The 12312-nt window shown below is 45.0% G+C and overlaps 1 protein-coding gene across 8 annotated transcripts in view; it reads right to left on the bottom strand.

Annotated features, from left to right (window-relative positions):
- The window catches only part of stumps (DBB domain-containing protein stumps), a 98652-nt gene that overhangs the window by 22495 nt on the left and 63845 nt on the right, over positions 1-12312 (bottom strand). For 5 of the 8 annotated variants that reach the window (XM_089581596.1, XM_089581599.1, XM_089581601.1 and 2 more), the window contains 4 exons: positions 7448-7586; positions 6036-6314; positions 3107-3297; positions 1596-1722 (listed from right to left, as the gene is read on the bottom strand). In XM_089581596.1, the coding sequence (XP_089437722.1) occupies positions 1596-1722; positions 3107-3297; positions 6036-6314; positions 7448-7586 (736 nt within the window). The remainder of the gene's footprint in view (positions 1-1595; positions 1723-3106; positions 3298-6035; positions 6315-7447; positions 7587-12312) is intronic. The other 3 variants (XM_089581597.1, XM_089581600.1, XM_089581595.1) reach the window with 1 other exon arrangement.

Here is a 12312-nt window from a genome sequence, read left to right as displayed (position 1 = left end):
CAGCGGTGCAGGGTTGTAGGCAGCCATCCTGGCCAAGTCTGCATATTTTTTTAAATGTGCTCAAATTTACTTATTGCATAACAAATTAAAATGAGCGAAATTTCATACTGTTTACATTAGCGCAAATTTTTCTGTGCAAGAGATGCAGAGAATGCTAAGAAACATCCACTTCAGTTGTTTTCTTTAATATCCCTTCAAAGCAGTTTCATTTTGAAACTTTCAAAAAACCCCACGAGCTTTAAAAATTGCCACATGACTGTGCTCCTACATCCCAACGTTAGCACTCTAAAATGTGCTCCTATAGAAGGAACTTGGTTAGGGAAAGTCAGAATGAATACAGAGACCACTGCAGTCACAGCAATTGCTCTGGCATGAGCGCGGTCACTTTGATTCGTTGAAGTTATGATACCACTGCATGAGTAGTGTAAACACGCCGCCACCGTTTCATGTCATAACATAGGACAATACCTAGGCACTGCACAGTTTCATAGGAGGCTATGACAGGTTCATAGCCTTCTCTATTGTACAGGTTTCTTGCAGTCCAACATGGCTGCGCCTTTCACGACAAAGATTTATCTCGTAAGCGTGGTCCATGGCTCAAAGAGCACCGCTTTTTCCTCCATTGGTGGGTTCGTTAATGCCCAGTGCTTCCCACAAGCTTTGCCATTTTCTCTTCAACTGTTTGGCATGAAGTGACCCAGTTCACACTTCCTCACACCGTAACATATAATTCAAGCTCGTGTTGTGCAAGATGCTTTTGTAGAAACATTGTCAAAAATCAAACCGCACTGGCCAAACCATTGCAGTGACTATGATAGGGACATGATAGTGTTGCAGACGGTCCCAGCAACCTCCATGCCACGCTTTGCTCCCTTGGGCTGTGTTGCATGCAACAATATTTTTGTCACAAAAAAAAAAGTTCCGAATAAAACGGGGCACAAGTTTTGGGAGGCAAAAGGTCCTGTCCATAGAATTGGGGGGTTCGAATTAAATTCAGGAGCCTCGGACGATTCGGAAGTTTTCAGGTATTCAAAGTCAAAAGGGGGGGAGGCACCGAGGGTGGAGGCACCCAGCTACCCTTAGTATGTGAAAAAAAGCACACATTTGCAGTTGGATTACTGAACTGCTATCTATACTTTTCGAGCTGAAAACCATGCCTTTCCAGCTGGAATGACATCTATTCCCAGCTAGATTACTGAACTGGAAATCATGTCCAGCTGGAATGTTCTTTCTTCCAGCCAGAAAATTTACACTTCCAGTCAGCTGCAGCTGTAAAGTTTCCAGTTGAAGTAGCTCCAAAAGAATTTACTTAGATTTCCAGCTGGAAATTCAGCTGGAAAAGGGTTTTTTCAGCTAGAATAGGTGACCCTGACTAAAGTCTGCCAAGTCACCATTTTCATCTCGGATTCATTGTAACTTTAGAAAAGAACCAGTTCTGCACATATTCTAGGGCTTACATTTACACAGCTTTTCAGTGGAGTAAACTGAAAATGTATCAGAGCCATTTGTGACTTGCACTGAAAGGGTCAAAGGGTCTGCTTACACTGATATGTATTTTAAAGCATCAAAACACACTTTCATTTGCAAAAGCTTACCGTAATGCATACGAGGCGGGCTGCCTCTACCCGGGTTGGATTGGACTCGTGCGGGGGGAGGAACAGGTGCCTCTTCTTCCGTCACAGCAGAGATGGCTCTTGTCTGCGTGGTTTTTTTAAAGGGACACTGAGGAGAAATTGAAGTTGGCTTGTATCGACAGAATACCAGCTCCTGATTACAAAAACGCCACTCATGCTGACAACAAAGCTCTTGTAACGTAGAAAAGAGCAAGAACCAAAATACAGGTATCGCCGCCACAGGCCAAACTCGCAAGTACAAGCATGACGAGATCATAGAACAAAACAGTGTTGCTAGAACGAATGGTTCTAGCAACACCAGGAACCGAGAAACCATGCATCACTGAGGCGCAGCCAATGCATGCGCAAATCTCCTTGACGTCGCCAGATGGCGCCACATGCCCGGCAGCTACGCGCGCGCCTGAAGCATCGGGACCAATCAGCGCCTGCTCACCGGCGTTAGGCGGGCTCCCGGTATTCCGCTAGCGGTAACAAGGTACACGGTATGCTAAAGGTGTCTGTTTGCGAGAACTTCGTTGACGACTTCGAGAACGAGATCCATCGTAACGCTGGCAAAACGCCGGTGCAAACGTAAGCGAAGCGACTGTAGCGACGGCCGCAATAGCCGATAGATGCCTTCAACGTGCGGCCGGCGGTATCTTTATTTTCGGCTGCTGCTAGGCCGCACTGCTGGCAGCCAGAAATCACGGAGTCTGCGTTACGTCATGTGCACGTCATGTTTCACGTCTCTTAGTCCTCTGTCGTCATAGACGAATCCCAAGTTTGAATCAGAGCGGCGGGAAAAACTTTTTCAACTTCGAATCCAAATTTCTTAGAAATAAATGCATCTTTCGCTGCCGGCCAAGTGGCAACAAAGCCATGACATGCCGAACTATCGGATTTTACTATAAAAAAAATATTAATAGTGCTCTCCTCAGTGTCCCTTTAAAGGGTTATTCAGACACGGGGAAAGTGCGCATAATCTTGAAACTGCAATTCTGCAATGTTTAGCACTGTACTATGGCACAACAATGCGCGAAGGTGGCATCGTCGGCTGTTCCATTAGCCAGATAGGTAAAAGCTAACTTTTAAAGCTGCCGGCTGATACATCTAATTGCGACTGAGATGCCTGACGTGGCCACATATGCTGATACCACAATTCTCGAAATAACTGCGCTGTGCTAAGCAAGAATGAGCTTTTATGTATGTTGGGACTTTATAGCAGCGCCCTATACTGGATTTTCACTGCTCCTGCATGCAGTGCGCAGTGGCTATTAGTCTCTGGCTCTCACAGTAAACTTTGCAGAGCTCCCGACTCAACTCTTTTGCTCACCACCAGCTCTTTTCATCTTAGCTGCGCGTCCATCAATCCCAACGTTTTTGACTATCTGTAGCATTCACGTAGCACGTAGTTATTCCTGACTCATTAACTTGAGAGGGTTCAGACAACAACGCATGCATTTTGGCTGAGTGCAGCATCCCTTTTCACTCACCTGAAACTCGTTGATCGTTGCAGCTAAGCGGTGGTGGCCTGCATTGGACGCGAGCTGAGCAGGCGAGTGACCTTTACAGTTGAGTATCTGGCAACACGCACTGGCTCCTGGGCACTGCAGGAGGGCGAGGCTGAGCTCATGGAGGCCGTAGTGGGCAGCGAAGTGGAGCAGAGTTGGTAGCAGTTCTTCGCCTGCATTGGGACGCATGTTCACCACTGATGATGATAGGTTGCAAAGCATGCATGGTTTGCGCAAAAAATGCACATGTCTGGAGCTCCACTTCCATGCACATTGCAGTGTAAATTGGTCTAATGGACAACAGAGAAGAAGGCACTTGATTCTACTGCAGGTATAAAGATCGAGCTCATAACAGCCCTGCCTACAGGAACCAGTGCACAAAGAGAGATTGAGTACAAGAACAAGGAGGCAAACAGGACGAAGCACTGATCCTATGTTCATGTGCTCAGTCTCTTTGTGCCCTAGCTGGTTCTAGTAGGTGTGAAAAAAAAACGCCTAGCCTAGAGCAAGTGCTGCTTATAACAGCCGTCGTAAAAGACGTGTTATGCAGAAAAAATGTACAGAGGGATAAGGAGCCAGCATTCCCGATTTCCCGCCCCCATTTTTGTTTTTTGAGGGAGGGGGAATTACTTCCCAGAGCAGTCAGTATTGATGACTTCCTCATCTTTCAAAAAGAAGCAGGTGAGAAAAATAAAAAAAGCAGAGAAAACAGTTTGTTGTTTGCTTTTTCCAATTTTCGATTAGAAACGAAAATTAGGCCCATGAATTAGAAGCAGAGGAGCACCTTCCATGGCTACAGCATGCACATGTGACCACTTCAAGAGGTACGGCTTAGCTTAGGTTGATGTCTGAGGCGCGAGGAAATGTCGAAAACTGATAAATGCACCACTAAAAAAATACAAAAAGTGTTCGCACTAGCCAATCAGACGACTTTCTATTTATAAGTAACAGAAAATTGTAGGCGTGTGCGAACAGTAGTTTTTCAAAACCAAATCAAATACTAATTATTATTTTTTTTTTATTTGGTACCTCAAAGGCATCTGGCATGGGGCATTATATGAGGGACGAGCATGGCAGTTAAACAACAATGGTCTTGATAGCATTCTTAAGATAGATGGCGTTGATATGATGCACGGTGTACTGTGGTAGATCATTCCAGTCCTGGGATGGCATGACGAAAAAAGATACGGAATAAGCAGTAGTTCTTGTGGTGGGGGCATAGACGGCACTATGGTGAATAATACAGCTGTAGAGGCGATGAGCTGGTGTTTTGAAAAATTTTTTGTCGCTTTTCGAGGTTCCATAAGTTGGATCTGGATTTTAAAGCAGATACACTAGTATATTATGAATAATCAGAATAAATAATGCAGATTGCACGATTTTGTATTCCTTCTAAGGTTGGTGAGGATCCCATATTGCTGAAGTGAATTCTAGTTTAGGACGGACAAATGTTAGGTATGCTAATAATTTGATAGGTGGGGTAGCGAATTACAGAGTCTAATGTATAAAACCAAGGGTACGATCAGCCTCATAAGTGATGTTTATGATCTGAGATGACCATGTTAGGTTTTGCATTACGGTAATACCCAAGTACTTACAGGAGAAACGAATGGCACTTCCGAACCAAAAAGAACATATTTAGAAGGAGTATGCAACTGCCTGTGATGGCAAAAAATCAAACATGTTTTAGTAATATAATGAGACATTAATCATTGTTTGTACTACCAAGTTTTGATTCGTTTAAGACCTTGTTGAAGAATGTCAACGTTAGTACTGTTGGAGATTGGCCGGTAAATTACACAATCGTCAGCAATTAACTGGATGGCAGAGGAAATATTTGAAGGGCAACCATTAATGCAGATAAGCAAAAGAAAGGGTCCAAGAACTGTGCCTGGGGGAACATCTGAAATATGAGCAGGCTATGAGGACAAGTTAGCATAGACAAATTGCTCTGCATTACTCAAAAAGCTGCAAAGCCATTCCATTAAGGTTTAGGCGTGAAAGCTTTAGGACTAGACTTTTAAATTATGCGGTACTGTATCGAAAGCTTTTTCAAAATCAAGGAAGAGTGTGTCAGTAGCAATGCTTAGGCCAAGATCGGAGCTTAGGTCGTTAATAAAGAGAGCTAATTGGGAGTCGCATGAACGTCCTTTCAAGAAGCCATGTTGGTTAAGATGCAAAAATTTTACAGAGACAAGGAATTCGGCAACGTGGGAATAAACAATAAGTTCCATTAGTTTTGAACAGAAGCTTGTGAGGAAATTGGGGCAAATGGAAATGGGATTGCCTCATGGCAGAGCTTAAGTGTCCCCTCCAATTTTTTCAGGATGGGAGCCTTAACGATATTCCATCAATAATGAATGAAAACCAAAGGCGAATTTTTGAGGAAAACATCCACTTGAATAATGAGAAATCTGTTCGCTGTTCTTGACAACTGTTTCTGCATGTGGCTCCTTCGTGTGGCTGCTTACATGCGCTATTTTCTAACGGACATGTTAATGCGCATGTCCCGACTTATGTTCACGTTTGACTTGTGCGCAGCGACAGGAACTGCAGTTTGGCTTCTTTATCGAAGCCAGTCTTACGTGTTTCTGCCCTTGCTTTTGTCCAGATGTACCTTATAAGCAAAATTTCTTTTATTTTATATTTATACATTACCTCAGTTGCCTCCAAGCGAACCTGTCCATCCGTGCCTGTGACCCATCCGCCCATCCATGCCAGCCTCACTAGGACGTCAGCATGCTAATTATTTTAAACAGCCATGTCCCTCTCAAATACTGACGTCGCCACCAGTACAAACACTCTCAAGAAGGAACTCGCTCTCCACTTCCTCTAATAAAAGCCGGTACAAGGTTGAGTTACGAGTCTTTGAAGCTGGCCTCACCCTTGGCTGAAAACGGGACACACTCACTGCGCTTCTTTTCTGGGGCAGCCAGCTGCTGCGGCCCGAGCAGGTGGAAGCCTCTCGCAGGAAGGTTGCGGCGCAGGTTGGTGGCCAGCGCCATGTCCACATCATGCAATGTGGCCAGGCCGAGCGTGAGGCAGAGCATCTCGTACGGCGACGTGGCCGACTGCAGCAGCGCATGCAGCTGTGACATCTGGGACTCGCATTTGAGCTGGCGCACGCCCAGCAGCACGCCGCCACAGCGTAACTGCACATTCACCACCTTGGACACCTGCAGAAAGGTCTCTGCAACGGAAGAGCAGGTCGTGGCATCGGATGAGCAACAAGTGATTAGGATTCGAGTTGAGAATTACTGTTTTTAACCCCACCTGTGTAGGTTTCTTATGGGCCTTTCTCGGCACCAAGCATATAGCCTCTTGGATCTTTTACACATATGCAACCAAACAGAACTCTAGACAGACAGTACTTTCTGCCACCTGTCTATACAGTTGTATAGTTAGTCATATTCACATATCAGGCTTTCACAACACAACGTAAAAAAATTGCTTTTGCGCTAATGGATTTCAGAACAGAGCAGGCTGTGACATCACTCCTGCAGAAATTTGAATGCACTTGCTGCAATGGATGTTGCACAGGAACACACAGCTGAAGCTCCTCTGATTGATGCAGTGAGATGTGGCAGTGTGGGCGTATGGCATGCATTTATTTCGTTTTACCTAACATATTGCTGAATTAACCCAATTAAACTCCTTATATGGAGTAGATTTCAATTAGGGTGCAGTTACACACTAGCATCCATCTCAGCCCAGCCATGCGGCCACAAAGGAAAAGCAGTGATCCCGGGTTAGATCCCCGGACCAGGATGAATTTAATTTCTTCACCTGTGAAGCTTCTGATAAAGCTGTATAGCCTTCCTTTGTAGCCATACGGCTGCGCTGATATGAATGCTCAAGAGTAATCACTCCCTAATTGCCGAATTAAGAACCCGTACAACAAATTTCAGTTACGTTAGCAATCAATTCAGAAAGATCTTCCTTATTAGGGGGGTGCTGTTGTAAGCACTGAAAGTAATAGCGCAACACAAACTCACAGCTGATTAGCTCCCAATTAAGTGCAGAAAAAAAAAAGCGATGAAAAGTGCGTGAGGGAAAAATTTTGTTATTTATTCCAAGATACTACATGTCAGAAGTGTGTTCCAACCACAAACTCAAGATGCCTTGAAAAAGAATATTGCGGGAGATAGTACTGAAAGGTTATGTTATGGTACAGCTGTCAATATTTGGCTCATGCTGAATATATTATGTTGTACAAAAATGCATCTTGAAATTATAATGCATGTTGTCTAAAGAAGATAAAATATTCTCTGACTACATAGTTTTAATTGAATGTCTTGCCAGTGCTCAGAAATGAAGACTTACCTGGAACGGTAAATTGCAGAACATGCGGATTTCTCCACTTCACTGGCAGCTCATGCATTCCAGAACTCTCGAAGAACAGCTGGAGCTTCTGACTTTGTTCAACTGGCTCATTCAGCATAGCAAATACTTTTGCGTTTCCCTGCACATAAGCAATAGTTTTCAATATGATATGGTATGTAGGGTTTAACATCTTGGAAACAACTTATACAAGGAAGAATTTTTTTCCGTGACAAAACGCTCAGCAAATAAGGATTCAGAGCATTTCATGCACAAAATTAGGACAAAGGCGCAAAGCCAGTAGTTAAAGGTTGCTGTGGCTGCCCACCAACGCAGAGGCCCAGTCTTCGAAATTCACCCTTTGATGATAAATTCACATAGACGTTTCATCAAACGAAATGCAGAGATCTAGCATAGGTTGTTGGGAAGGCATGATAGAGGATAGGGGATTCTACGCAGATTTTCACTCATGTATAGTGATACCTGGTAGCACTGGCCTGATTGTGGCTTGGATTCATTGCTGTTGCATCTAAAAAGGTAGAAAACAAATTAAATTTAATTCTTGTACTCGCCTGCCAAGCAGAGCCCTTCGGCACACTTATGCATCATGCAAAGGTTGTGTACTCTATAGCGAGCATTTGCTACCTCCTGTTGGGACCGATTCGTATTCCTGGAACTTGAGCAGCGAATCACTGAGCCCACGGCAAAACACTCGCAGCAAGGAGCTGCTTCAGGCATCCAGATACCATTTGATGTCGCCACCACAGTATGAAGCTAGCCACACATTGTACACATCTGAAGGCTGCCCACTATAGAACAAAACAACTATGGAAGAGCCAGAAAGTAGAATGAGGCTCAAGGTAATACTAACGAGTGAGGAGGGGTTTTACAGGATGCAGATCAGATATAGCAGTCATACATTACTTTCAGATGCTTCTTTTGGCTTGGAATTGCGTTACAGAGACTAGCTAGCAATTTCTTGTTGCATCATCGAGGGTCAGATTAAAATACAAGACAAACCCCCAGCCCTTTTATTTTCAAGCAGGTTGTATTAATGCCAGTGGAACATGTTTGAGCTTCAGCCGATCATTCATTTACGGCTATGGCTAAAGCTATGTCAGATGGACACATTACATTTTTTCCTGGGTACATTGGAGTTATTCGATCAGTAGTTGTTGTTCAAGGTCTGATGTACCCCACAAAATTTTCTCGTAAGTTCGGTATCATGGGTACGACAGTGTGCTTCCATCCACTATTGGTCGTAGGGCAAACTGAAGTTGACAAGACTGCATAACTGCGCGTAGTGCATTGCGTAGCTTTACCCGTGTCTGCGCAGTGCCCAGCATGGGGCGATACGGCTACGGGGATCGTCATGCGTCCTTCGAGTGCGCCAGCAATGAACTAGTAGCTGCTTGTGCTGCGTGCATGACAAACACCATATGGGTTGCAGCGAGCTAGCCATGAAATTACTCTTCATTATTTCGATCCAAACATGAGGCAAGTGATTTTCTGCCGTGTGCCTAAGTCCACTTCATGAACGTGGAGGCTTTCCTTGAGGCGAGATGTGCTCTGCCGTCGAAGTTGAATGCACACCGCATTTCTGCTTGTGTAGGGTGACGGCTGAGCAGGGGCCGTTTGACTTGCAGTAACCTCGAACTCGCGGGGGTTTAATTACTCCATGTATGCGAACTTTCTTGCAAAGACAAAGCTGTGAGCCGGGCTCTTGTTTAGCCTGTCTACCCGAAGCGGCCCATTCACACTTCTGGCTTTCCGTTTGCTCCACCACGCATTGCGCTGGAGCATGTTTCCAATTCGGCAGGTTCGCCGCCTTGTCATAGCCGCTGTAGCAACGTAAGTCTCAAATAGATTTGGCATGCCCTTTGTCATGGCTGTGATGTACAGGGTGTTCCGATTTATCTGTCCGGGTTGTAAAAAATTATCCTGCGCAAACCATTGGTCTAGTTCGGCTAAAGTACAGACCACAGGGTAGCTTAGATAGCCTGCATTTTTCGATAAGCATTTAATCAGAATTTGCCTGAATTGACCGGAATTGGCGAAAAACTGGAGTCATCTGCGAGGAGAATTTTCATCTATAGTCGGATACAACTTAAAGGAGCACTGCAATGTTTTTCTCGGTACCGATTGATATCATTAACAAGATTTATCATGAGTTCCTGAGAGCAGTGCAAAAAGAATTATTGACATCGGAGCATGCAAATGAAAGTTATTGTACTTTGAAAATTCGAAATGAAATGATCAGACAAAAATGCGTTTCACTCGCCCATTTCACACTTACATTGGGCGCCACCAATCAGAACCGTGCCTGATGCACATGCAGAGGAAGGTTGCATGCAATTGTTGCTTTGTCAGGGCAGCCCATGGCCGCGCATTTTCATAACTTCGCCCCCCCCCCCCCCCTTTGTACATGGCGCCGTAGACAGGGTAGGAGCAAGGGAAGCTCCCCGATGTTTCTTTGTTGGTAGGATTTCAAGGCTGTCGGCTGTCCCCCCCTCCGCATCAAACTCGCCTCCCGTCTCTTGTCCGGCCTTTCTCTTCACATTTTTGGGGAAGGTGTGTCAACTGGCTTTTTTTTTCACTGCCTTCTTGGTGTGGTTTGAACAGCGCTCGCCCCCACGAAGGTTTGAAGCGGAACAGAAAGTGTCGCCTCTAGCGTTATTCATATTATTTTTCGTTCGCTGTTGCTGCTTCTTTCTAGTTTTTGTGGCATGCTTGGAAAGCTTTGAGTACTCAGAGACATAATATTTTGGATCCATATCGTGAGTATATGGGAACAATATGCAAAGTGGACGCACAACCAATCAGAAAGACAGCACCCAATCTGGATGCCACCTCATTTCCGCTGCCGAAAATGACCACTGCGTTGTGACACCATCGGCTCGAAACGAGCATTTCTGAGAAGATTAAAATATTAAATATTACGATTTCGGCGATCTCTTTGGGCATTAAGGAGCCACAATGCCACTTACTCTGCATACAAAGAATAAAGACCTCATGCTTTACCTACGTCGCAGGGCCCCTTTAAGTCTGCAGTGAAGCTCCACCCCCATTCAGCCTCTGTGCACAGAATTCCTCCAAGACGAAAAAGTAGTCAACTGCTTAAATGCTTCTTGTTACGTAAACAAGAAGCTTATCACAAGAAAAAAATTATCCCTAGAATTTTGATATGTGGATTGTTTGATCAAAAATTAAAAAGCTGATTCAGTTTACAGTTGCGATTGGCCAACGGAGTAATACAGGACGCCGCGGACCGCGGCCCAGCGTTAGCAACTGCTGCTTTTTTAAGTTGTCAAGCGGAGCAGCAGATTTGACAGGCTGCGCCATCTGGGGTACTGCGAGACCTACCCCAGCTCCGAGCAGGGATATTGGTTGCCTCGCAGTACGCCAGATGGCACAGCCTCTCAAATCGGATATCCTGCTCGCCTCGCTGAAAATTCTGCGCGCAGACGACTCCAGTTTTTCAATGATTCCGGGCAGTGCAAGCAAGTTCCGGTGTTAAATTATTTATCGAAAAACGCAAACTATCATAAGCTATCACGTGGTCTGTGCTTGAGCAGAAATAGACAAGTGGTTTGCACAGGAGAATTTTTTACAACCCGGACAGATAAACACGGAACACCCTGTAGAACCTAACAATATTGATGATGAACGTTCTATTTGCTCTGTTTGCCGGTAAAGAAGAGCTAGCATAAATAACATTTCTTCCGGACGGACGGGTATTCTGCACGGTGCCGGCTGATACAGTGGAGTATCGCAGATGGCACATACGCTACAGACAACTTGGTTAAATTACGAGCAGATCGAAAAAGAGATTACGAGCTTGTATACTAAGTGTGAAGTGAAGGCACCGGGCGAATATTGCTTATCTCTGATAGCGTCCGTCGCGTCGCCAACCGCCGTCGCTTACATGCAACCTGGTGCGGGTGACAGCGGTGCTTACCGCGCGCAACCGGGAGTCAAGACATCGATATGTCATTTGTGGGATTGCAGAGATTTAAGAATGAGCGAACTTCTTTATGAAACTGCTCGAAAGTCGCGAATATGTAGCGTGTAGCTTGCGGATGCTTTGCAAGGAAGAGCGAGTAAGCAGAAACGTTGGGCGTTGGGTATACGTTGGGCGTGACTTCAGTAGCCATGGGCCTACAGCGATGTCCTGGGTACGTCTGACGTACGTCAAGACACTTCGCTCATTTATTTCTTTCTTCTTCCAACGTCAGCTTTAATGCCGTCGTATTGCAGGCCTATCTTCGAGCGGCTAAAACTTTGTCGGGCAGGGCGCGCTCTCGACATAGAGGGATGAGAGTGAGCCACATTAAAGGGACCCTTAAATGGTTTCTTCGATCATATTTTATTGCAACAACTCTGTAGAGGTGGTCTCTGCGAGTATTCTAGTCTGATTCAGAAAGCTGCGCGTGGAACCAATAATTTACAAACAATTTTTCAAACTTGCCGCTCACAGCCGATTAGGGCGACACCTCACCGCGCGTTTTTACCCGCCCCTACCACTTGACGTAAACTGGACAGCCTTGGCCATGGACTGGGCGACCCTTCTCATTGGCTCTGCCAATTGACGTCACGCGCAATTTTTGCAACATTTCATTTGAAACTGAGCACTGATGCTCCTTGAAATATTATTTTATTGATTGCTTATTATTTTTTTAAAAACATACGTATACAGAGGTAAGAATTCAGCGCATTTCTTGAAATTAATGTGGTACTTCCGGTAAAGAAGGAAATCCGTCTGCTCACAAAAGCATGTGTTTTCGTCAAATCTTGGCGCCCGCCTTTGCGGGTTTCCTAGCTGCGCCGACGAGTCGCTGCTATAGTGTACTAGAATTATATATATCGCT

The sequence above is a fragment of the Amblyomma mixtum genome, chromosome 3 (genome assembly GCF_055824585.1).
Source record: "Amblyomma mixtum isolate Tamu chromosome 3, ASM5582458v1, whole genome shotgun sequence".
Taxonomy (NCBI): Eukaryota; Metazoa; Arthropoda; class Arachnida; order Ixodida; family Ixodidae; genus Amblyomma; species Amblyomma mixtum.
The sequence above is the reverse complement of the archived record's forward strand: the minus strand, read 5'-3'. Positions and strand labels throughout refer to the sequence as shown.